This window comes from Eptatretus burgeri, chromosome 13 (assembly GCF_056783735.1).
Source record: "Eptatretus burgeri isolate ZD-2024b chromosome 13, Ebu_testis_v1, whole genome shotgun sequence".
NCBI classification, from domain to species: domain Eukaryota; kingdom Metazoa; phylum Chordata; class Myxini; order Myxiniformes; family Myxinidae; genus Eptatretus; species Eptatretus burgeri.
Window position 1 is genome coordinate 74030475 of NC_140973.1, and position 24218 is coordinate 74054692.

The 24218-nt window shown below is 47.2% G+C and overlaps 1 protein-coding gene across 5 annotated transcripts in view; it reads left to right on the forward strand.

Moving 5' to 3' along the window:
- The window catches only part of SHTN1 (shootin 1), a 101255-nt gene that overhangs the window by 34492 nt on the left and 42545 nt on the right, over window positions 1–24218 (forward strand). For all 5 annotated transcript variants that reach the window (XM_085853043.1, XM_085853041.1, XM_085853042.1 and 2 more), the window contains exons 10-13: window positions 13912–14035; window positions 14183–14268; window positions 14357–14460; window positions 14966–15013. In XM_085853043.1, the coding sequence (XP_085709169.1) occupies window positions 13912–14035; window positions 14183–14268; window positions 14357–14460; window positions 14966–15013 (362 nt within the window). The remainder of the gene's footprint in view (window positions 1–13911; window positions 14036–14182; window positions 14269–14356; window positions 14461–14965; window positions 15014–24218) is intronic.

A 24218-nucleotide genomic window follows, 5' to 3' on the forward strand; every position in this document is an offset into this window, starting at 1 on the left:
TGCACGTACAGTTTTACGCCTCAGCTCCCTGAACAGCTCAGCTCTGCCATTCAGCCTGGCCCTGCGACTCTGGTCAATGGTATCCAGTGTCCCTTGAGAGACAAAATTCTTCTTTGCCCTGCGGTGAACTCCAAGGCATCCACCGGCAACATCAAGGACGGTGGTCTTGAAGGTGCTCCACAACTCTTCAGGACCCCCAAAGCACCCAGACCCCCAAGTGTCCACTCAGCCTGTTCGCAAACTCCTCAGCTACTCTCTCATCCCTGAGCTTGGCAACATCCAGCCTCGGCTGGGATGGTACCATTCTCCAGGATTTAAGGTGCAGCTTTAGAGTTGCTACAACAAGCCTGTGGTCAGTATTGAGGAACTGAGCACTCCGGTAGACCCTGCAGTTCTGGATCATCCTCCAACGACCGTCAATGAGGACATGGTCAATCTCCTTTGCCACACCGCCAGCGTTGGAATACCAAGTCCAGCGATGAGCTTGTGGGCGCTGAAACCATGAACCAGCCACCCTAAGTCCATGACTTCTTGCAAAGTCAAGGAACTTAGTGCTATTCTGGTTCATAGTTCCTGACCCATGGGGACCAACACACACCTCATAACCATCCCTATCAGTTCCAGTCGATGCATTGAAATCCCCCAAGACTAGAAGTGTATCTCGTCTGGGGCACTGATCAACCACAGACTCGAGTGTGGCGTAGAATGCATCCTTCACGGTGAGATCACTCGCCTCAGTCGGAGCATAAACAGAGACCAGGGAAATGACACCTAAGGAGTGACGAATCCTTAATCTCATAATACGCTCGTTGACCGGTGTTACCTCAATTATCATTGGGGTCAGCTTATTGGACACAGCTACAGCAACTCCTTGGGTATGGTAACCATCAGAGCGACCAGACCAATAGTAGGTGTAACCACCCACCATTATCTCGCTGCAATCCGGTCTCCGAACCTCAGAGAGAGCTGCAATCCCGATGTCCAAACGCTTGAGCTCAGATGATAACAGAGACAGGTGATCATCCTCTCTTAGGGATAGGACATTCCAGGCACCCACCCGAAGTGACCGCCTCAGGTTAACCCAAGGAGACCGCCGTCTGGTGGACGACACCTCAGCACCACTCCGACACACTCTCCCGCAATCTGACCCAGGGATGTTACCCCGTGGTTTCCCTCCTATCATCAAAGATTGGGGGTCCCGAAGGCTTTGCCACAATCCCGTCATCCGGTGAGCTGCCCTGCGAAGGGAAGCTGCACAGGAGGTACTCCCACGGAGTGGGTTTTCAGATTTTTTTGCGTTTTTGCGTTTTGCGGAATGAAGGGTTTTACGGTGGCCGGAGTGCAAATCCTGCCACCAACCTCCTAATAAGAAGTGACCCAACTGCAGGAGGACGTCCACAGACACAGTTGGGCACTAGATATGGATGGCCGTTGGCTCACAAGGAGCTCCTCCGCCCTTTGACAGGTTTTGGTTTTAATCCTGCTGGGTGTCCATATCCAAACACCCTCCTCACCAGAAAACCTGGTGGGGGAGACGGTTTAGTCGCCGACAAGCCGACCATGGAACAGGTTAGTACAGGTTTACATGGTACCTGTAGCAGGTCACAGATCGAACCTGACCTGACTAACCTTCAGGTACCAATGTAATTCTAATTTAAACTTATCTACTGTTTCTGTTGCCACTACCTTTCCAGGGAGACCATTGCATGCATTAACTGCTCTCTGAGTGAAAGTCCTGTGGAAAAGCTACCGTCTTAACTCTCCCCTTCTTTATTCTCGGGCTATGGCCCCTGGTCCTATCACTGTCTACTCTGTTGAATAATTCAACTTCACTTTTTTTTATCTTTAACAGCTCTATCATATCACCTCGTAACCGCCTCCTTTCTAGTGTATAACGCCCTGTCTCATTCAGCCGCTCCTCATAGCTGAGTCTCGCTAGGTCTGGAATAAATCTCGTGGCCCTGTGCTGAACCCTCGCTATGGAATCTATGTCCTTCCAAAACTGTGGTGACCAAAACTGAACACAATATTCTAGATATGGCCCTCACTAAATTCCTGTACACTGTAAACACCACCTCGATTTATAATTGATCCCCCTCCGAATACAACCTAAAACCCTGTTTGCTTTACCTATAGCTGCCTGGCACTGTACTGCCTGCTTACTTCCCGTATCTATTACCACCCCCAGATCCTTCTCCTGTGTGACACGCTCCAAAATTACCCCTTGCATCCTGTAATCTCTATTTTCATTGTTCTTTCCCATCCCCAACACCTTCCACTTGTTCAGGTTAAATTCCATCTGCCAATCTTTTGCCCAATCTATACAAGTATCAATACTATCCTGAATCTGATTGATCACCACCCCCTCTGCTATCCACTTTACCTCCAAGCTTTGTGTCATCCGCAAATTTGGAAATCTTACTCTTTACCCCACTATCCAAATCGTTGATGTAAATAATGAAGAGGAATGGTCTGAGTACTGATCCCTGAGGAACCCTGATACTTACATCCTCCCACTCACAGCTACTCTTTGCTTCCGACCACTAAGCCAGATTGTAATCCAATTATCTACCTGACCAGCCACTCCACAAGCCCTCACTTTGGCTAACAACCTCCGATGTGGTACCTTATCAAATACCTTCTTAAAGTCTAGATATACTATGTCCACTGCCATTCCATCATCGAGCAATCAGACACTGCTTCATAGAACTCTAAAAGATTTGTTAAACAGGAACTGCCTTTGGTAAACCCATGCTGACTACCTATAATTAGTTTGTATTTGTTTCAATGGTTCCTCATCTGGTCTTTAATTAATGTCTCCAACACCTTCCCCACAAGTGAAGTCAAACTAACAGGTCTATAGTTTCCCAATTCTTCTCCGGATCCTTTATCAAACAATGGTGTTACACTTGCTCCTCTCCAATCCTCCGGTACCTGTACTGACTCCAGGGAACTATTGAAAATATCCGTTAACAATCTCGCTTACCTGCTCAGCCACCTCCATCAACACTCTCGGGTACATATTATCTGGACCCGGAGCCTTATCTACTCTTAGATTACCTCGTTGTTCCTTTACCTCCTCGACTCCAACCTGGATATTCTGTAAAAGCCCTTCCTCACCTCCTCAATAGATACTCTCAGCAATTCTCCTGACTGTTCTTGTGTAAAAGTTGAAGAAAGATACCTGTTTAATAAGCCTGCCATCTCACCTTCCTCACCAACCACTCTCCCGGTGCTGTTCCTCAATGGGCCCACACTGGTCTGAACCTGTTCTTTTCCCCTGATATACTTAAAGAAAGCCTTACTATTATGTTTAATATTCTTAGCCATGTCCTTTTCATACTCTCTTTTAGCTTGCCGAGTTATTTTCTTAACTTGCCTTTGCTTACGCTGATAGTATAGATAAAATAACAGGACTGGAGTTAGATTAAAAACACTAATAAATGTCAGTGTGTCTCCTCCATAACCATAAAACCTAGCAGCCTGAAACATTGCATGCTTCCTAAGAAAACTCCAACGAAGTGCATGACTGACCCCTTTTGAAGATAATTAATGGCCTTATTTAATTATATCCTTTTCAGGAGCATCATCAGCCACCTCGATGGCATCTTCAGGCGCATCCTGGTTACCTTGCTCAGGTCTCAATTCACCATTTTGTTCAGCCTGCTCAACAATGCCTCGACTTGGACCAGGCCGCAACGATTTCTTAACGATAGCTTTTTTTTTTTTGTATTCCACTTTCCTCATTCATATTAATTACTGAATACCTGTTCATCATAGCGGGGTACATTGCAATGCTTATGAGCGCCCAGAGACGCCAGCATTCATGGCTTTATTTCATTTCCACCCATGTGTCATAACCTCGAGGATCTCTTAAACTCAGCAGAATTACAAAAGTTAAGCTCCAGAAGCGAACTTAGCAGTACTTTCAGCGGCTAAAAAAAAAAATGTTCATTTGTCTAATTTGGACGTAGTTTGATATTTCGGGAATCTCCGGGAGATGTGTGTTTAATATGACGGATCGGCAATTGCTTGCCAAGCTAGCGGTTCCTTATCAAACGTTTCGTTGGATAAATACAAATAAAACAAGAAGAGGTACATTCAAAGTACACTGCCCCCATACCAAAGAAATAACAAATCCTCCAGCACGCAACATAACTGGGGCGCCTTTGGCGCCCGGCGATGCCGCCATGCAGCACATGGAGACGGAATTAGGAGCGGTGTACAATAATTGATTGATTGATTGAATTACATCTTTAAAAAAAAAATATTCTCAATCAGTTAGATAATAGCAAAACAAAACCACCGCTGCTTCATCCAAATGTCACTTTTTGAAAATTAAGTAATTAATTGAAAAATGAATAATCATTTAATTGATGACTCACCAAATAAAAAATACCCTTTATAGCCAAATCACTTGTTCACTTTCTTGTCCAAATATCAGCTTTCTTGCTCAAAAGGTGCCTGAGATATTGCCCAGATGACAAAGAAAATAAGTGATTAATAAATCGATAATAAAGTAATTAATCAATTCATTGAATAATCAAAAAATACAAAAAAGTTTTTGCCAAATCAAATCTTCACTTTTGTCCCCAAATTTCAGCTTCCTCACTCAAATGATGGCCGAGATATCACCCGGACGAACAAAAAAACAAACAGACGGAGTAAAAACTGAGTACTCCCTTCCTTCGGCACCCTGCGATGACATGCATCACCTGGATAAGGAATCTGGAAGGAGCAGTGTACAACAAATGAAATGTTTTGGTAACATCACAGCTGGATAGTCAAGAGGTATGCACGCTCTAAGCTGTCGAGCCTGGGTTCGAATCCCGACCCAGCTATAAACTGTCATCCCGGTGTTTCACAGGCAGGGTAACTTTTTTTTTGTATACCTTGTCAAGGCTCTCAAATGAGAGCTAACACACAACGCACAGCAAAGGGGGGGGGGGAGCGTGAGAGAAGAGGGGCGTGGGAAGGACAAAACAGTGGGGAACAGAGACATTAGGAGATCTGTGGAGGGGAGAGGGATGGGGTGGGGAACACGGGGTATACAAGATGGACATTGCAGGGACTTTCAGGAAGGAAAGCAGGGAATTTGAAGGAGGTGGGTTTGGGGTGGATTAACGGGTAGAAAAGATCGGGGATTTGGATGGGGGATGATAAGAGGTGGTGGTGAACAGCTGTTTTGAAGGTCTGGAGGGAAGAATGGGAAAGAATAGAGTGAGGGAGTTTATTCCAAAGGTGGGAAAAAAAGAGGAATGAAAGAGTGAAGGTGAGCAGTGATTCGTGATTTTGGTAGTTTTACCAGAAGGGGGTTGTTGGTGGACCTTGAGCGCCCTGTGGAAATATGGTGGGGACAAATCTCAGACAGAGCGGGGGGGGGGGCAACACCACAGATGAGACGGTAGAAGACAGAAAGACCACTGACCTTCCTGCGGTGAGAGAGTGAGAGGCCCAAAGACTCAGCCTCATTGTGGGAGATGCCAATGATCCGAAATGCCTTAGTTTCCACAGTGTGAAGCCGAGAAAGGTGAGAGGCAGGAGCACCAGCCCAGAGGGGAGAGCAGTACTCCATCAGGTTGCGGACGAAAGCTTTGTATGTGGTCAGGAGCTCAAGTGGGCAGAGGAAGGACTTTGCACGATGGAGGATTCCCAGTCGGCGACTGGCTCTGGAGGCCAGGTTGGAAATGTGGTTTTCCCAGGAAAGATCATGGCAGATAGTGAGACCCAGAAGCTTGAAAGAAAGGACTTCTTCCAGAGGATTGTTGAGAAAGTAGATGGGAGGGGGGCAGGGGGGGTTCCAAACGGTCCTTTCGAAGAGACGTAGTGAGAGTGTGAGATTTGTCCGGATTCAAAGACATGTTCCACGTGTTGGACCAGTTTGTGATTTTATCCAGATCTGCAGAGAGCGAAGAAGCTGCTGCTTGCCAGTCTGAGGGATGACCGATGGTACGGCAGAGGGTGGAGTCATCAGCAAAGAGATCGAGGATTTTGCAGAGAGGCGGAGAGATAATCATCATCATAACCTTGCTGATGATTGGGAGAAGGCTGATTGGTCTGTAGTTGCAGGGATCTGTTTTTGCACCTTTTTATGCGGAGTGGTAATGTTTGCTGTTTTCCAAGCAGATGGCAGATGACCTTGAGCAAATGAGAGGGTGAATAGAACAGAGAGAGGGTGAGCAAGAGCAGAAGAGCAGGTTTTTACGACATGTGGGCTGATGCCGTCTGGACCAGTTGCAGAATCTGAATCGAGGTTTGACAGCAAGCTCTCCACCTTGTCAGGAGAAAAGGACACAGAGTCCAAGGATCGTTGGGTGTGACTGGGTAAGGTGGTACAGAAAGTGATGGGTTTCCGACACAAGATTTCGATGCAAACACCAAGTTAAGGCATTCAGCCTTTTCACGTGCGGTATCAGCAGTGTGGCCATTTGAGGTGCTGGAGGGGATGGAGGGGGAACATACACCAGAAACAGATTTGATTAGACTCCACCAAGATTTGGAGGAGGGAGAGAGGTTTGAGAGTTCAGACTTGAGATGAGAAAGATGTTGTTTTCTGGCTCTCCTGAGGGTAGATACACACTTGTTCCGAGCTTTAGGGAAGGAACTGAGATTGCCCACAGTTGGGTTTGCTTTCCATGAGGCAAAGGCAAGTTGTTTCAGGACAACTGCCTCGCCACAAGCTTCAGTGAACCAAGGGCGGGAGGAAGGGTAGGACAACTGAAGGGGAGAGGGGATAAATCTGTGCATGAGGGAGAGCAAGTTTCTTTGAAAGAATTCCCAGGATGAAGTGTGTGCCGTTGGGGGACAAAGGGAGTGTTTCCACAATGATGGTCATAAGTTAAACAGAAAGGGGACAGCAAGGTTTGCAGTGGGAATTGAGGAAGGTTTGATTTGATTGATCAATGTGTGTGCCATTTCTTGGATGGACGTTAAACTTGGTGTCATATCTGCCGGAATATCTCTATCTCTTTGAATATCCCCGTTAGCGAAGCAAGGAGTTGTATTTGCTGATACCGAATAAATGCCTTCTGCTTCTCCTTAATAACATTCCTTATCTCACTGTTCAGTCACCCTGTTCTCTTTCTGTTTCTGGTTTTACACCTCGTTGGAATGTACTTACTCTGCACTCTACACATTTGCTCCTTGAAGGTTTCCCATTTCTCTGATGTTGATTGTCATTGTTCGCTTCCCCCAATCTACATCACCCAACTCTCTTCTCATACCCTCAAGGTTTGCTTTCCTGAAATCTAATAGCCTCACTCTACCATCCTGAACTCCAACCCTTAACAGAATCTTTGCACACACAATGTTATGGTCACTTGCACCTGCATGCTCCGCTACCTCCATCATATTGGGATCGTTACTTAAAAGGAGGTCTAACACTGCAATCCCCCCCCCCCCATGGGCTCATCTACAAACTGGGTTAAAAAGCAATCCTGGACTGAAACTAGGAAATCCTCATCTGCTCTGCCCTTTCCCTGTTCCTGGACCCAATCTATCCCTGATAAGTTAAAATCCCCCATCATCAGTACTCTTCCCTTATCACATACCCTTTTGAATTCTTCATGTACTCCTCCTTCCTTCACACCCAGAGCCCTATAAAAGCATCCTTCCAGTATGTTACTGTTTTTACAATCTCTATTCTCTACTCACACAGAATCCTCAACATTGATTCCTTCCTTAATGTCACCCCTTTCTCTTGATGTAATGCTGTCCTTCACCCAGATTGCTACTCCTCCTCCTCCTATTCTCTCCTTCCTTTCACACCGATACACCTTGTAGCCTTCTAATCCTGTCCTCCAGTTACTCTCCTCCTTAAACCATGTCACTCACTGCAACTACATGGTACTCCTCACTATCTACTTTGGCTTCAAGCTCTTCCATCTTGTGATTTAAACTCCTGACATTAATATAGAATATGTTTAACTTTTCCATTCCTGAAATTCTATTTTTTTCACTGGCATTACTCATCATAATTTTATCATCAGTTCCTTCCTTACTACCTTCCCCACCCTCCACTGACCTAAAAAAAAGCCTGAATCATCACATCATTTTAAAGCCTTTATCCCTGAGCAGGGCTCAGCTTTTTTGTGGGCTCCAATCATGGTACCCTTTCTTGTGGCAATGTTTTTTTACGGCCGGATGCCCTTCCTGACGCCAACCCAGGTCACTCTACCCTGGATATGCTGCTTCTGCTCTCCCATCAATGGATGGAGGTCCTCAATGCCAGACAGGAAATCCGAGCCGTATCCCTGGACATATCACGTGCTTTTGACACAGTCTGGCACCCTGCCCTACTCACCAAACTCTCTGCCCATGGTATTCAAGGCCATCTCCACTCATGGCTCGCAGACTTCCTCTCCTGTCGCAGTCAACGTGTGGCCCTAAATGGAGTTCTTTCATCCCCTCTTCCTGTGCAGGCTGGAGTTCCTCAAGGTAGCGTTCTGGGCCCTGTTCTTTTTCTGGTTTTCATCAATGATCTCTCGGACTCTCTGGAAAATCCTCTATTTCTCTTTGCCGACGACTCCACCCTCTGCCGTACCATCTGTCATCCCTCAGACCGGCAAGCAGCAGCTTCTTCGCTCACTGCAGATCTGGATAAAATCACAAACTGGTCCAACACGTGGAACATGTCTTTCAATCCAGACAAATCTCACACTCTCACTATGTCTCTTCGAAAGGACCGTTTAGAAAACCCCCCCATCCACTTTCTCAACAATCCTCTGGAAGAAGTCTTTTCTTTCAAGCTTCTAGGTCTCACTATCTGCCATGACCTTTCCTGGGAAAGTCACATTTCCAATCTCGCCTCAAAAGCCAGTCGCCGACTGGGAATCCTCCGTCGTGTTAAGTCCTTCCTCGGCCCTCTTGAGCTCCTGACCACTTACAAAGCTTTTGTCCGTAGCCTGATGGAGTACTGCTCTCCCCTCTGGGCTGGTGCTCCTGCCTCTCACCTTTCTCGGCTTCACGCTGTCGAAACCAGGGCATTTAAGATCATCGGCATCTCCCGCAATGAAGCTGAGTCTTTGGGCCTCTCACTCAATCACCGCAGGTTGGTCGGTGGTCTTTCTGTCTTCTACCGACTCCTCTCCAGCCTTGCCCCCCCTGCTCTCTCTGCGATTTGTCCCCACCACATTTCCACAGGGCACTCAAGCTCCGCCAACAACCCCCTTCTGGTAAAACTACCAAAATCACGAATCACTGCTCACCTTCACTCTTTCATTCCTCTTTTTTCCCGCCTTTGGAATAAACTTCCTCACTCTATTCTTTCCCATTCTTCCCTCCAGGCTTTCAAAACAGCTGTTCACCACCACCTCTTATCTTCCCCCATCCAAATCCTCGATCTTTTCTACCCCCGATAATCCACCCAAGCCCACTTCCTTCATTTCTCCTGCTTTCCTTCCTGAAAGTCCCTGAAATGTCCATCTTCTCTTCGCCATGTTCCCCGTCCCATCCCCATCCCTCTCCCTTCCACAGTTCACCTAATGTGTCTGTTCCCCACTGTTTTGTCCCTTCCACTCCCGCCCCTCTTGTCTCATGCCTCCTTGCTGTGAGTTGTGTGTTCGCTCTCATACGAGCCTCGACCAAGGTATACAAAAAAAAAACCCTTTAGTCGCCTTTGACACGCAGGGATAATTACCAGTATACTGGTGCTCATTTCACCGACCTCGGAAGGATGACAGGCTGAGTCAACCCCCCCTGATATTAATTCAGTGGCCAGCGGGGCTCGAACTCAGGACCCCGAGGATCCAAAGCCACCACCCTAACCACTAAGCCAACACCAGGCTACCTAAAAAAGCCTGAATACCTTCCTCACTTCCCACTGCAAGCCTTGCTGTCTGTCCCCTTTCTATTTAACATACGACCATCATTGTGGAAACACTCCCTTGGTCCCCTAAATGATTCCCTCTGCTTATTAAATGTAAAACCTTTCTCCCTACACCATTCTTCCAGCCAGTGATTGACATCTCGCTGTGTTAATGATTTCTGTATCATTTCCTAATCTTGGGAGAACCCCAGAAAACTGCCCCACAACCCTTTGCTTTCAGCCGCTTACAGCCTTTCAGTTTATCCTTTATATCTTTGCTGATGACTCCACCCTCTGACATACCATCTGTCATCCCTCAGATCGGCAAGCAGCAGCTTCTTCACTCTCTGCAGATCTGGATAAAATCACAAACTGGTCCAACACGTGGAACATGTCTTTCAATCCGGTAAAATCTCACTCTCACTATGTCTCTCCAAAAGGACCATTTGGACCCTCCCCCCCCCACCCCACCCACTTTCTCAACAACCCTCTTGAAGAAGTCCTTTCATTCAAACTTCTGGGTTTCACTATCTGCCATGATCTTTCCTGAGAAAGTCACCTTTCCAAGCTGGCCTCCAAAGCGAGTCGCCAACTGGACATCCTCCGCCGTGCAAAGTCCTTCCTCGGCACACCTGAGCTTCTTACCACTGACAAAGCTTTCGTCCGCAGCTTGATGGAGTACTGTTCTCCCCTCTGGGGTGGTGCTCCCACCTCTCACGTAGCTCAAATTCACGGTGGAAACCAAGGCTTTATGATCATTGGTATCTCACGTGATGAAGCTGAGTCTTTGGGTCTCTCACTGGAGGCACGGCAGTGGTCTTTGTCATCTCCCGTCTCCTCTCCGGCCTTGCCACCCCTGCTGCCCCTCCCCCCTATAATTCCGCAGGGCGTTCAAGGTCTGCCAAAAACCCCATTCTGGTGAAACTGCCAAAATCAAGAATTACTGCTCACCTTCACTCTTTCATTCCTCTTTTGTCCACACCTTTGGAACAAACTCCCACACTCTCTTCAATCCCAATCCTCCCTCCAGGTCTTCAAAACAGCTGTTCATCACCATCTCATATCTTCCCCCATCCAAAATCTTGATCTTTTCTACCCCCGTTAATCCATCCCAAAACCACCTTCAAATTCTTTGTTTTCCTTCCTGAAAGTCCCGGTAATACCATCTTGTTTACCTTGTTTACCCCGTGCACCCTGCCCCATCCCTCTACCTTCCATAAATATCCTAATGTCTCTGTTCCTCGGCCACTATTTTTATTTTATGCTTCCCTCTCCTTCCCCTCTTGTCTCCTGCTCCCCTTGTTGTATGTTGTGTGTGTTAGCTCTTACACGAGCCTTGACATGGTATCCAGCCCCCCCCCCTCCCCAATATGCTGTATCTATTTTTCAAAACCTCCAAGTCAACTTTCCATAAAAACCATTTGCTCCTTGGTGTATCATCACCAACTTCTTCCTGCAATGACCCGATAACCTTCCTTCAATGTCCCAAACTCCTGCTCCTAAAAAAACTGCACAGAATTATATGTCTACGATCCTTCCTGCAGAATGAAGAATCTACATATTTAATCATCTCATCACCCACAAAAATTGTCTCCCATACCTCATTTCTACCAATCTCTGTGGCTCTACCCTCACCAACGACTGCACTCGCTGCTCCCTCACCACTGCCTGCTCCCACTGCACCCCCACCACTGCCAATCTCCTCAGCAACCTCACTCCACAACCGTAACCAACTATTATCTACAAATTTCTCACATTCTGTTTATTTGCTGCAAATTATATATCCGCTCTTTCAACCCGGTAATAACCGTCCTCAAGTGCGCTATTTCCTCCCACTTCCTACAACAGTAAGAACCCTCTGCGTCCCCTATTCTTGATGTGGCCCACATTGAGCCTCGATCACATTTTATGTACTCCTCTTCCTTTCTTCGCTGTCTCTTTATACCCTTTTTCACCACCATATTCCCAAGGCCCAAACTCACTTGAATGCTAGACTTGTATGCTAGGCCTCACCCTGCCTCTTTCATTAAGCGAATACAGATACCCGCTAAACTGCTACGAACACATCTGCAACCTTCGTAGATACAAAACCCACAACCCCTAACACAAATCTCGATTCCAAAAAAATGCTCATCTTGATCTGGCAGAGATTACACAACCTCGTGCCAACACAACCGGAAGTGACGTCACCACCCCCCACCAAAAACAAACAAACATGCAAGTTCACAAAGTTAATTTGCATGAAAGTGCCAAACTTTTCTTTTTTGCAGACTTTTTTTTTGGGGGGGATTGTAGGCCTACCATCACCACCACAGTACCTGATATCGATTCCCACCTACCACCTGGGAATACTTTCACAAAATCCTACTTACACGCATGCACAAGTTTATCCCATCTGCCACTGTTCTACCCATCTTCTCAACTCCGATACACTGAAACATATGGGGGAGGCCGTTGCAGTGAAGTAGCAATGGAAAGTTAACCCAACCCAACTGAGGGTAACTTTCTTTCATTCCATAAAGTTCGCAACAAGTGTTTGTACATCCTGAGGCAAGCCCGAAAATATCTTGCTAATTGAGGCCCAACTCTCCAACCAGTCTTTCCTTCAATTCAACGGTGGCATCTTGTCAAGTCTGTCTCTGTTGTTTGTTCCCCCTCCATCCTTTTCCTCATCTCAAAGGACATTGCTGCAGACTTTGCCCGAGATGATGTGGAATGTTTAAACTCGATTTACCTTCAAATATCGTGTAACCAAACCCATCCCGCTCTCTCCCCATCTTACCCACTGTCTACTGAACTTTGTGTCCTTCTCACCTGAGAAGGTAGAGAAAGTGCTGTCCATCCTTGACTCCACTTTGGTGATAGGACCAGATGGCATCGGTGCCCTTGTTCTCAAGTCCTGTTCTGTTGTTCTTGCTCCCATTCCAACTGCCCTATTTTGTCTGTCCTCTTTTGGCTGCCTTCCCTCTACATCGAAGTCGGCAAACACTCACGTCCACAAGAATAGGACAAAAACGGGCCACCTTCATTTTTGGATTTCTATCTTCCTCCACTCAAGGAGTCAACATGTTGCCATCATTGGAATCCTCTCCTCCTAGTGGAGGCTGGAGTTCCCCAAGGTAGTATATTGGGGACAGTCTTACTCCTCATCTAATTTAATGACCTCTCCAATGCTCTGGAAAACCCTTTACGTTTTGCAGACAACTCCACATTTCGTCATACAGTACCCCCAACCCCCCAATCACCTCTGCTAGGCAAAGATCAGCTGCATCTCTCTCCGATGTGGAAATGATTCGACAATGGTCTGATAATGAAACATGTCCTCCAATCCTGGGAAACCTCCAGTTTCACCTTGTAGTTTCGGGATGATTGTCAAATGAACCCACCTATACTGTATATTTCCGTGGTCATCCACAGGAAGAAGTTCAAGCCTCATAATTACCCTGATTTTTGCTGGAATGACCACCTAACAAAGCTGGCTTCAAAAGCCAGCAGACCGGGCATCTTCCGTCGATCAAAGTCTTCCCATGGGAGGGGGGGGGCGGAAATCACAGCTATTCAGTCCACAAGGCCTTTGTTTGTAGCTCATTGGAGTACTGCTATCGGCTATGGACTGGTACTCCATTATCAACGTTTCTCCTGGATTCTGTGGAATCGAAAGTTCTCAACACCATTTGAATTTCCTGTGATGAGGCTGAAGTACAAGGTTTGTATGCTGCTTTCACATTGCAAGCAGGTCAGTGGTCTCTGTCTTCTACCGTCTGTTCTCAAACATCGCTCCCTCCGCTTTCTGCCCTCCGACTGTAACCATCAACTCCAGGACGCAAGCCTTCGTCCAGTAACTCCGCTTGGTTAAACTTACAAAATACAGCCTCACTGCAAACCTCAGGTTTTATTCATGAACCATTCTTGTAAAATAAATAAATAATAAAAAAAATGAAGAGGTGGCTTTCTATCTAATAAGTGCAATATCATTGCCTTGGACAAAAACTTTCAGGCTGCAAAATTAATACAAAAATTGAAATACACGACGATGAACCGTCAAAATGTTTCAATGGTTTATCGAAAGTCATACAAACCCATAACCTTAACCTCCCTCATCCCAGTGGGCAAGTTGCAAAAGCGTGTTGAAGAGCTGGAAAAATCACATCTACTCCCAACGCCTCCACCTCCACCTCCACCGCCACCACCACCGCTCCCACCACCACTCTCACCACACAATCCTCTCAAGTAAGTTCTTTGTTGGTCCTTTGTTGTCACTGATTTGTTTATAGAGCAAATGATAACTGCGTCTTCAGCTTAAAAGTTCAATGATCTTCAATGTCCTTATTTTAAAGTCGACAAATGAACATAACCACTCACACGTGTGTGCTGCAGGTCACTGATGGCCATGCTGAAAGGACGGTCTGCAGGTCAGACAGGCGGCTCACGTCGTAACGCATCAGGACCTTCTCCCACGGATGGTATGCTGGAGTAAGGATGCCGTTGGGAAAAGGATTTGGGAAACCGATTGTTTTTATAAATGCAGGAATGGGCATTCTGTACACGCAGAGTTCGAATCGGTGAGACAAAAAGCTGTGGATGAAATGATGCAGAGGATCAAACAAGGGGTCCAGCTTCGAGCGGTGACTCGACCCCAAGATAACAAGTCTTCGGTATGCTGTGTGGACGGGGCAGAATGTGGATTGACCACCTGATCGAAACAAATGTTAATATCAAGTGGTTATTACCTCTGCCACCGAAGGTGGACGGAGGTTACATTTTCATCACCGTCTGTGTCTGTTTGTGAACATGATATCTCAAAAAAATTATTATCGATAGATTTGGACGAAACTTGGTGGATAGGTTGGGTGTGTGATAAGGAAGAATTGATTAGATTTTGATGAAGATCAGGATCCGGATACAATTTCTTAAAACGATTCTTCTGCATCGAGAAATCGCGTCAAAAGCGATTGTGTGGTATAGCACAATATCTCAAAAAGTTCTCAATATCTCAAAAAAAAGATTTATACAAAAAAAAAAGTTTGTATAAATCATTGTGTTATTTTGAGATGCCACTCAAAAACCCTGTTTGTCTCCTTTCACAAGTAAAATGTTGAAATGATTTATTTTTTAGAAAAATCAAATGCGACTGCCGCTTGCGTGTCTGTGTGCACACAGGGAAAGCTTGATGGGGAAAGTGCTATCGACACTTTGAAGACCTTGTTGGTAGGTCCGATTCTCCTTGGTCTTTATCAAAAGTTGTGGGACCGTTTAGGCACCTCTTGTTTGTTACAAATAGTGGTGTGCTTGACTCTTCCTTTGATCTCAATGTTTAAGATTACAGTGATTGCATTTCACCAACACTGGAGCTGTTGGACCAAACCTTGACATCTTTGTGTAGAGTACAGGAACAAAGATTAAACAATCATTCCACCTTCATGGTCATGAATGTCACTAGAAGTCGGCCACGGCTTGACAGAACTAGACGACGATAACCACCTTCCCCATTATCGATTGTTCATGCAAGTCTTGCAAGAGGCAGCAATTCAAAAGGGCAGGGAACGACGGGCATTTTAGATCGATTGTTGGTTCAACTGAACTTTGAACCTTGTTCCAATTATTGTGGTGACGTCTAAAATAATGTCCAACGAAGGAATTGAAAATGACTTTCAGCAGGGAAGTCTGGGACTATCGAGGCGTCATAACCGTGTTGAACCAGTTCAGAATTCAATCAACGTAGAGAGCATTTTATCGTGAATTCATTTAAAAATGGACAAGTCTGGAGACCGCGATGGTCCACAAGCAAGGTACACGGTTCGCCTTTCAAAAAAAAATTTGACCTTCGAGGGGACGCCACGGGCAAACTGGAGGGAATCGGGAAAAACGTAAATGATGAAAGTTGTAGTACTCCAAGAGCACTACTTGCATACCAACTTTCATTCGAAACAGTTGTAAACCAAAGGAGCTCGATGCCCAATTTATTGATTTTTTTTTGACATTTTCTAAGTTCGTGACCTTGTGACCTTGACCTTGGGACGAAAATGAAAAATCGAGCTCCGTGGGGCTATGCAGGTGCCATTGGGCTAACCAAATACCGAAACCCCTGCCAGATTCGACAAACCCCCTCGGAGAAGATGTAACTTGAAATCGGCTACCCCCTAAAAACACATGTTTTTTGGGCGTGGCTCCACCCATAATGGACACAGCACGCCCATTCTCAGGAAAACACAACTAGATCATGATACAAACCTTGCACCCTAATTTTATCAAGATCGAATCAAAACCCACGGAGCTATGCTTGGGACAGACAGACACACACACACACACACACACACACCCATAACGAATATAGTGGTCACTTACTGACTCGTGAACCAATATTGAGATATAGTGGGGGTGGCATATCCAACTTATTGTGCATTTTGTGATTCAACCTGCAAATTCGGCACAGAGATAGGCCAATATATTGTGAACAGGTCTGGCTATTGAGGGATCGTGGATTCGGCCCATGACAGCCATTTTACAAAATGGCCACGAGCGGTTTCAATTACTTTACTGACTGGCTGGACTCTGTTCAGAAGTTGGAAGTGAAGGCTAATGAACACAGACACAGAGACATGTTGTCAAACAGAACCCAAATGATTTGGGAAGAATAATTTGTCAAATTGGTCGCAGTAGGTCAATGCAGTGATAGGTTCATCCCCGACCTGTCCACAAAGCTGCAGGATTCGTCATACCTGGACCTTGTGTAGGTCATGGACACCTCTACTGAGGATTCGCTGAAAGGCATGGCCAGAACAAAATGTGGGAAAGGAGTGCGCAGACATGTCGTAGCTGCAGCAGCCAAACTAGGCAATTGGCATAGGTTCCTCTGCACGGACTGCAACAAGACAGAGCTCTTCAGGTTCCTGTGAGAAGCTGTCATCAAGTGATGTAGAGGGAGTTCTCAGCAAGCTACCACTGGAGGATCTCATCACTCGCTCCATGCAGCCATGAGGAAGCCGACAGTCGCATGCTGCTGCATGCGTCCAGATCCCAACGGTTGGCAGAGGTCATGGTGTTGGACGTGTCTGTGCCACAGGGGCTGCAACCACTATATGAACTGTGGCTGACATTCGGAACCGCAAAGAGCTTCCAGTACTTAGCATCCCACAATGGCAGCTGGGCTTGGACCAGAGAAAGCCTGGGGATTGCCGATGTGCCATGCTCTTCCAAGGTGCAACACGGTATCCAGCTTTGCTGGGCATGGTTAGAAGACTGCCTGTACCATCTGACCTGTGCTTCTGGAATTAACAGATGCACTGAAGTTGTCCTTGGCACGAAGTACCACACCAGAAGATGTCTTGCACTGCATTGAAAAGGTTTGTCATCCTCTTGTATGACCGAACAAGCGCACCAGCACTGATATAGATAAAGCTCGGAAGAAGTTGTTTGCAAAGAAAGACAACGTGCGGTTGATTCCACCAACAAGGGCAGGTCTCGAGCAGCATGTGAAGAGGGCGACCGGCCAGGGATGTCATGTGTGGCGAACGATATTGCTACTAAGGCCAAAGCTTCCTTCACAAAACAGCTAGGGCTGGACCAAGACTCATAATGGACTGTGAGCCACATTGGACGACTCTACCCAAGGCAGACAAGACCTGCTAAGAGCTGGTGTCCTGCAAATGCAAGAAGGAATGGGTGAAGCAATGCAGTTGCAAAAAGGCTGTGCCCTTCCATGCATAGCCTTGTTTATGGGAGGGGGAGTGTTCTCAGCACGGACACTGGTATCCCGTGAGACATCTATCTATAATTCCAGCAGTGTGTGTGTGTGTGTGTGTGTGTGTGTGTGTGTGTGTGTGTGTGTGTGTGTGTGTGTGTCTGTGACCGCTGTTTCTCGACAACCACTGGTCCGATCTAATTGAAACTTGCCAGATATATTGCTGGGGCACTGTGGATATGCCTTTTCAAGGTTTGATATTAATCGGACAAGTGCTTCCCAAGTTATGGCCATTTATTTACCAACCAATGACAAGACACATTGCTGCATGGGCGTGGCCGACGGGGAAGAGAACCTCAGCCACGTTCCCCATTACGGGTTACAACGTACGGACTTCCAGATAGTGATGACTTACTATATTCTAATAATTTCTCGATTTCTTATGCACATTTATAGATAAACACAATGCTCCAAACCAGTCGTCGTTTACGAGAGTGAAGGAATGTACTGTGTGGTTGTTTGAAAGTTTTTTTTTTGTTTTTGCACCTACGACCACGCACGTACAGGCACGTACTAGTGGTTGAAACAACTGCAAATGTTGGGGTATTTACAGTTTCATTCAAAGTTAAAGATTTTGTTGTAGCCTGTGTTTGCCACAGACATTTCAGAACCAAAGTCTCATGTAAATGTCAATAAAACTGGGTTAATGTGTAGTTTCTAAATATCCATCACAAATAGTCTTCTTGAACCTTGCAGTGTTCAATTAACCCTACTTAGACCACCTACTTCCTCTTACTTGATCAATCCAACAAAGTAACTCTATCCTGCGGCCATTTTCTAAAACGGCTGTCACACCCATCAGGGGCTGAACCCACAATGCCTCAATATCCAGATCTGTTCACAATATATTAATCTATCTCTGGCAAATTTGACGCTTGTATCACGAAATGCACAATTGTAAATTTTTTTCAGCTATGCCGCTCCACCACGATGAGTACCCATTTCTCAAAACATGCATAACTCGAAGGGCACTCGGTGGAGCACATACGTCCGCCCCGCAATGCCTGATCCACGAGAACATATCAGGCCCAATACATTTTTGAAACATCGTTTTTGGCCCCAATCTCTCAATGGTGAAGAATTACTTAAAAATAAAATAATTCTCATATCCAGATCCGGATCTTCACCAAAATCGAATCAATTCGTCCTTGTCACACCCCCAACCTGTCCACAAAATATCAATCCGGATCCATCCACAACTTGAGATATCCTGCGCGCGCACACACACACACACACACACACACACACACACACACACACACACACACACACACACACGAGAAAACATAACCTCCTTCACCTTCGGTGGCAGAGCTAACTAGAAGGGCGCTCTTCCTCTGAAGGTATGTCTCCGCCCTCCGCCCACATTATTACATCATTATAATACTTGTACCAAGTTTGATTCAAATCTCTGAACCCAGATTCAAAATATTAAATAATTCTGGCTGCCAGACGATGCGTCCGATCAGGTTGAAATTTAAAACGTATATTCCACATGACTACTATATGATAACTGTGAAGTTTCACGTCGATTGATGAAGCAGTTCAAATTTTTTTTTTAAACATTTTCATTCAATCCAATATGGCTGCCAGACCATGTGACCTATTAATTATTAGTGAACACCTGGTATCCTTAAGGCTTTGTGGGAAAAATATGGGTGGTTTCCCCTCGATCTGTCAAGCCATTCTGGAAAAGAAGATATTTAAAGGTTTATTCCCTGACTGCCATCAAATTATTTTCCCCCCATATAATTTAGCCCGAGATAACCCTCAAAAATTTTCATACTGTTCGGATAAGGCATTGAACATATGCAATTATGACATCATAACGAAGCCACCTATGACATTAAAAAAACCTCATAGTCTGTCTGCCAAACTGGAAACTTTACCCGAACCTCAAAGTCTCTGATAGTTTTTTTTTTCTCTGAATTATTGTAGTATAGGGTCTAAGTTAACATCCTCGGGTGGGTGTGAAACACTCACCCTTGGGCAATTTGAAAAATCCAAGATGGCTTCCGCTTATAGAAATGCTACTAGAGTGCCCTCAAATTATGCTAGAGAAGCATGTGATGCATCAAAATAGGGGTTTCAATAGGTGAAAAACCCAAATTTCTGTACTACAAACTGGTATGTTTAATAATTTTTCCATAAATGTACATAATAATGACCTGAGTACCAGTTTAGTAACGTCAGAGAACAGCATCTTAGTTCGTTTACGACATGAAATGTGGTTTTATGATACAACATGTTAACAAAACTTAAAAGTAATTACTCCTGCAATTGTTATTCAAACCTACTTTCAGAAAAGATTTCAAAATTTACAAATCACATTTTTTGAAAGTTACATACACAAATTTACAAATAAGAGGCAAGCCGATAATGACAAAGTTGAACCAGCATGTCACACTATTACAATCATTATAATCACATACCTTTGCAAACCATACTGTGGTGTCGTGATAGTGGTGCTTCGAAGGCAGACACGAGCGGGGGAAACAGTCCAACCCGGCTTTGTTGCACGAGCGTGAGCGTACGTTGCCCGTAACTCCCCTTTATTACGTACTCAATGCACTCTACAAGCCACAGCGACTACAGCAACCACTACAACGCCTCAGGCGGCGCGCACTCCTATATCCCTTGCACGCACGTGATCACGCCGACCACTCCTCCACATCATGCCCTGCCCCCGCAGGCCCGCTACACCACACTCCTCCCTCCTAAAACTATGATTATTTAATGACCATCATCATAATAACCAGAAGCAGCATAGGATACCACGACATAAAAGCAGATAAGGTACCAAAAACGATAATCGCCTCAAAAAGAAAAAGCATAGGCACATCACACCATATACCGTGTCGATGCGAGCGAGTGGAGCTGCAACGGCCAGGTTCCGAAGACTGAGTTGCCCAATGAACCCACAAAAACTCTGACCGCGTTACAGATATCAAGCAGCAAGGCGAGAAGCACAGCATCACGACGCAGCAAAAGCGCCCTCAGGTGGCTCATGCTTACACGCCCTCCAGCGAGGTCGCGGCGACCTCCCGAGCAAACCTCCCCCGGCACCATCAAACGCCTCCGGCCGACAAGGCGGCACATCTCCCCCAGCCAGACCTGAAGCAGATAAACATTCCGAGGCCGGAAGGCCGCTGCCTGGAAACTGTGGCGCCACTGCCAAACCCGACTGACCTTGGGTGGGGACGCTGAACAGCGCCGACGGCTGGACGCAACAAATACCCCATAACAACCCACGCACTACAATCAGTTGAGATTCCAACGCACGTCCAAACGGCCTCGGGCGAGAACAGAGAGTTGCGCCCCAGGCGCCAGGCACATCTGACCTTGCCGAAATCAGAGGTGGGGGTAACGCTGAATAGCAAACCAGCCCCGGCTCCGAGTCGATCTCTGAGACCCACACGGCAATCAGACGGTAGCAATTCCATACAAACCACACATCAAACCCAGGCTCGTCATAAATCAATAAGAACATCATTTGTGCAATTGCAAACTCCTTTTTCTGTACAGCGCGTTTTTCCGATAAAACCCCCGCACATGACAAAGTAACAACCCGTGGCCCGTGGCAGCGGGAGGCCAATAAAACCTCTTTATTTGCCACAATCGCTCCCAAAGCCTTCACATCACATCCGTTATCACGAAAATCCCATCGATTGATCCCAGCCAAACATATTCTCACACCTGAACTGTCGGCATTTATTTCAACAACGTTAAACTGCATCACTTGAGCAATGAAAATCAAATACGCAATGAACAGCAACCCATGAACCACATCACGTGTCCGTCTCCCGGCTGTCGTCGCGACGTTGCGATGACCTGCTTGCCGTCGACAGTCGCGATCCGCGAACTTCTTGAACGCGACGGGCTCACTGCAACTCCCCGTTGAAATCGCCTGACCGACACAGGCGCGCATTGCATCATGAGCGCAGCCGAAGCGCGAGAGCTCATCGCGAGAGCGGGCACGGCTCCCGTTGCTCCCGAACCGCACATCAACGTTGCAGGAAGCAACGAACGGCAGCGCACGTTGCATCGTCGTGGCCCCCGTCGCCGGAACCTCACCCTCGCGTCTCGAGGGAGGCCCGGGCCCACACGGAGGTACGTGCCCCGAGGGAGGCACAGGTGCACCTGGAGGTACGAACTCCGAAACAGGAACTGCGAGCCCCTCCCCTCGCACCACGAACCGCGGGAGCGCACCCCGCTGACCCCGCTGGGCACCCAAAACATGTGCCCCGCCAACCGTCGGCAGCGCTTCATCGGCATACGCGTGCGATGCGAGGGTAGCACGAGCGGACTCAACTCGACACCCGATCAGTGCCCCGATCACTTCGACCTCCATTGGCATTGGTCCTGCCACCGTCGGACCAACTGAAACCAGGCTCAGCATGGGCAGCATCAGTGCCCTGGTCACCTCAACCTACCCTGCCATTGATCTTGTCACCTCCGGACCAATTGAAGGCAGGTTTAACACGGGCAGCATCAGTGCCCCGGTCACCTCAACCTCCCCTGCCATTGGTCTTGTCACCTCCGGACCAATTGAGGGCAGGTTCAACATCGGCAGTATCTCCCGTTCCGGGTCGCTGGGATCTCTGTACCCAGGCTGCAAGACTCGACCCGGGGCGTTAAAGTGTACGCCATGTACCGAACACTGTACCGGCAGTAGGTCTTGACCCGGGACGCAAGGGTCGCTTCGTACACCGCCATCCATGACCGTTATGATGGCCGATGACTCTCGGCACACACACCGTAGACGTCCCCGAGTGCTCAGACCGCCGTCCGATTGACTGCATTGCAACGCTCGGCCACGACCCGCGCCGAAGACCGTGCGCGCCTGGAACACCGCGCTGACTTCCGAATCATCTGCTGCGCACCGACCATCGAGACCCCGGACATTCCTCAGAGCTTGCGCGATGTCCGACGCCACGTCCGAGCTGAACTGCGTGTCCTCGTTCTTTAGCCGTGACCTCGCAGAAACCATTCCCGAGATTTGCCGTGCCTCAATTAAACCAACTCCGAGCGCGGCCGTTGTCCACTCGACGTGACCGAAGTCGACTCCGATGAAGGCGGGCACGCGTCCGTGCGCCGTGCCCCGACTTCCTGTCATGCCTGAGCTGGCCGTGCTGGCGAGCCTCCTGGCTCCGGAGCCTGTGTGTGCGGCGTGCGAACCTGCGATACGCTCTTCGCGATGCGCTCCTCCGGAACCTCGAACCGCGCGGGGTGCGCCGAGTTACTCTCTGCCGATCCGAACCCAACCACCCTGCACACGCCGATCCGAACAGCCTCGTCGCCAAACTGTGGTGTCGTGATAGTGGTGCTTCGAAGGCAGACACGAGCGGGAGAAACAGTCCAACCCGGCTTTGTTGCACGAGCGGGAGCGGGAGCGTGAGCGTACGTTGCCCGTAACTCCCCTTTATTACGTACTCAATGCACTCCACAAGCCACAGCGACTACAGCAACCACTACAACGCCTCAGGCGGCGCGCACTCCTATATCCCTTGCACGCACGTGATCACGCCGACCACTCCTCCACATCATGCCCTGCCCCCGCAGGCCTGCTACACCACACATACTAATTATTAAAGTAACATAATCACAATATCTGTGTTAAAACAATAATTTCAATCATGTCCTGATTATAATCTTTCAACCTGAAACAATATATGCTCATAAAATATGGTTACTATCTGCAGTCATTTGAAATACGGTAACAATTCAATGATTTGAACAATCAGACAGTCGAACAAAATACTGAACACACTCGAACAAATAAACATATGCTTCTCAATATTCATCATCAGAGTCATTTTCCACCATTGCATCATTTATCCTGGTGTGATGATTCCAGCATTCATCGTCTCCTTCGCAATGGCAAAACACTGTGCAAGTCATGCCTGAACTGCAGCAGCTGCATCTGCGTGTGTTGCATGGTTTTTCACCCTTGCAGGAGCATTGGATGACCTTGAGCAGAGCATCAGGAACCTGTGCAGTGTTGGGAGGAAGCATGACTGCACTCAGAGATCCATCCTCCATGTACCACCCATGTGCTGCTGGGTCAAGTGCTGGTGGGTTTGGCTCCAAGGAGTTCCTCCAGACTGCAACCTGGATGTGAGCCCGGGCCACATTCTGACAGAGGGCTTCATCGGTTGGGGGTAGAGACTGGAGCTTGGGAGCATTGGCGATGTTCTTGCTCACCTTCTTCATCCACAGTTTGTCCCTAGCATCATTTGCTGAATCAGTGTCCTCCTCACCATAGCATGCAAGGACGAAGCGTGTACATTGTTTGACTACATCTTTCAGCTCAACTGTGATGTCACCAAGTAAACTGATGGAATGCTTTTGGCTCCTTAGAACTCCGAGGGCAACTCCCTCCCTTTCCGATTCCGAAGTATGGTGCCACTGTCACATCCTGACAAACCATGCATTGGAAGAAGATCTTCCATAATCTCTTCATTATTGGCTAGAGATGCATTGATGTCAATCACTGACCGACCCCTGATTGGTGATACCATCCACACCTGTGAAGTGATCTTCCCAAGATGACGGAAGTGGCACTGCAAGACAAAGATGTCTGTGTTGTCTGCCACCACTATGGCTGACTGTGGTTTGACAACTGCCAGCTGATGTAGAATGATGGTGTCACCCTCTTCCTGGGTGGTCTCC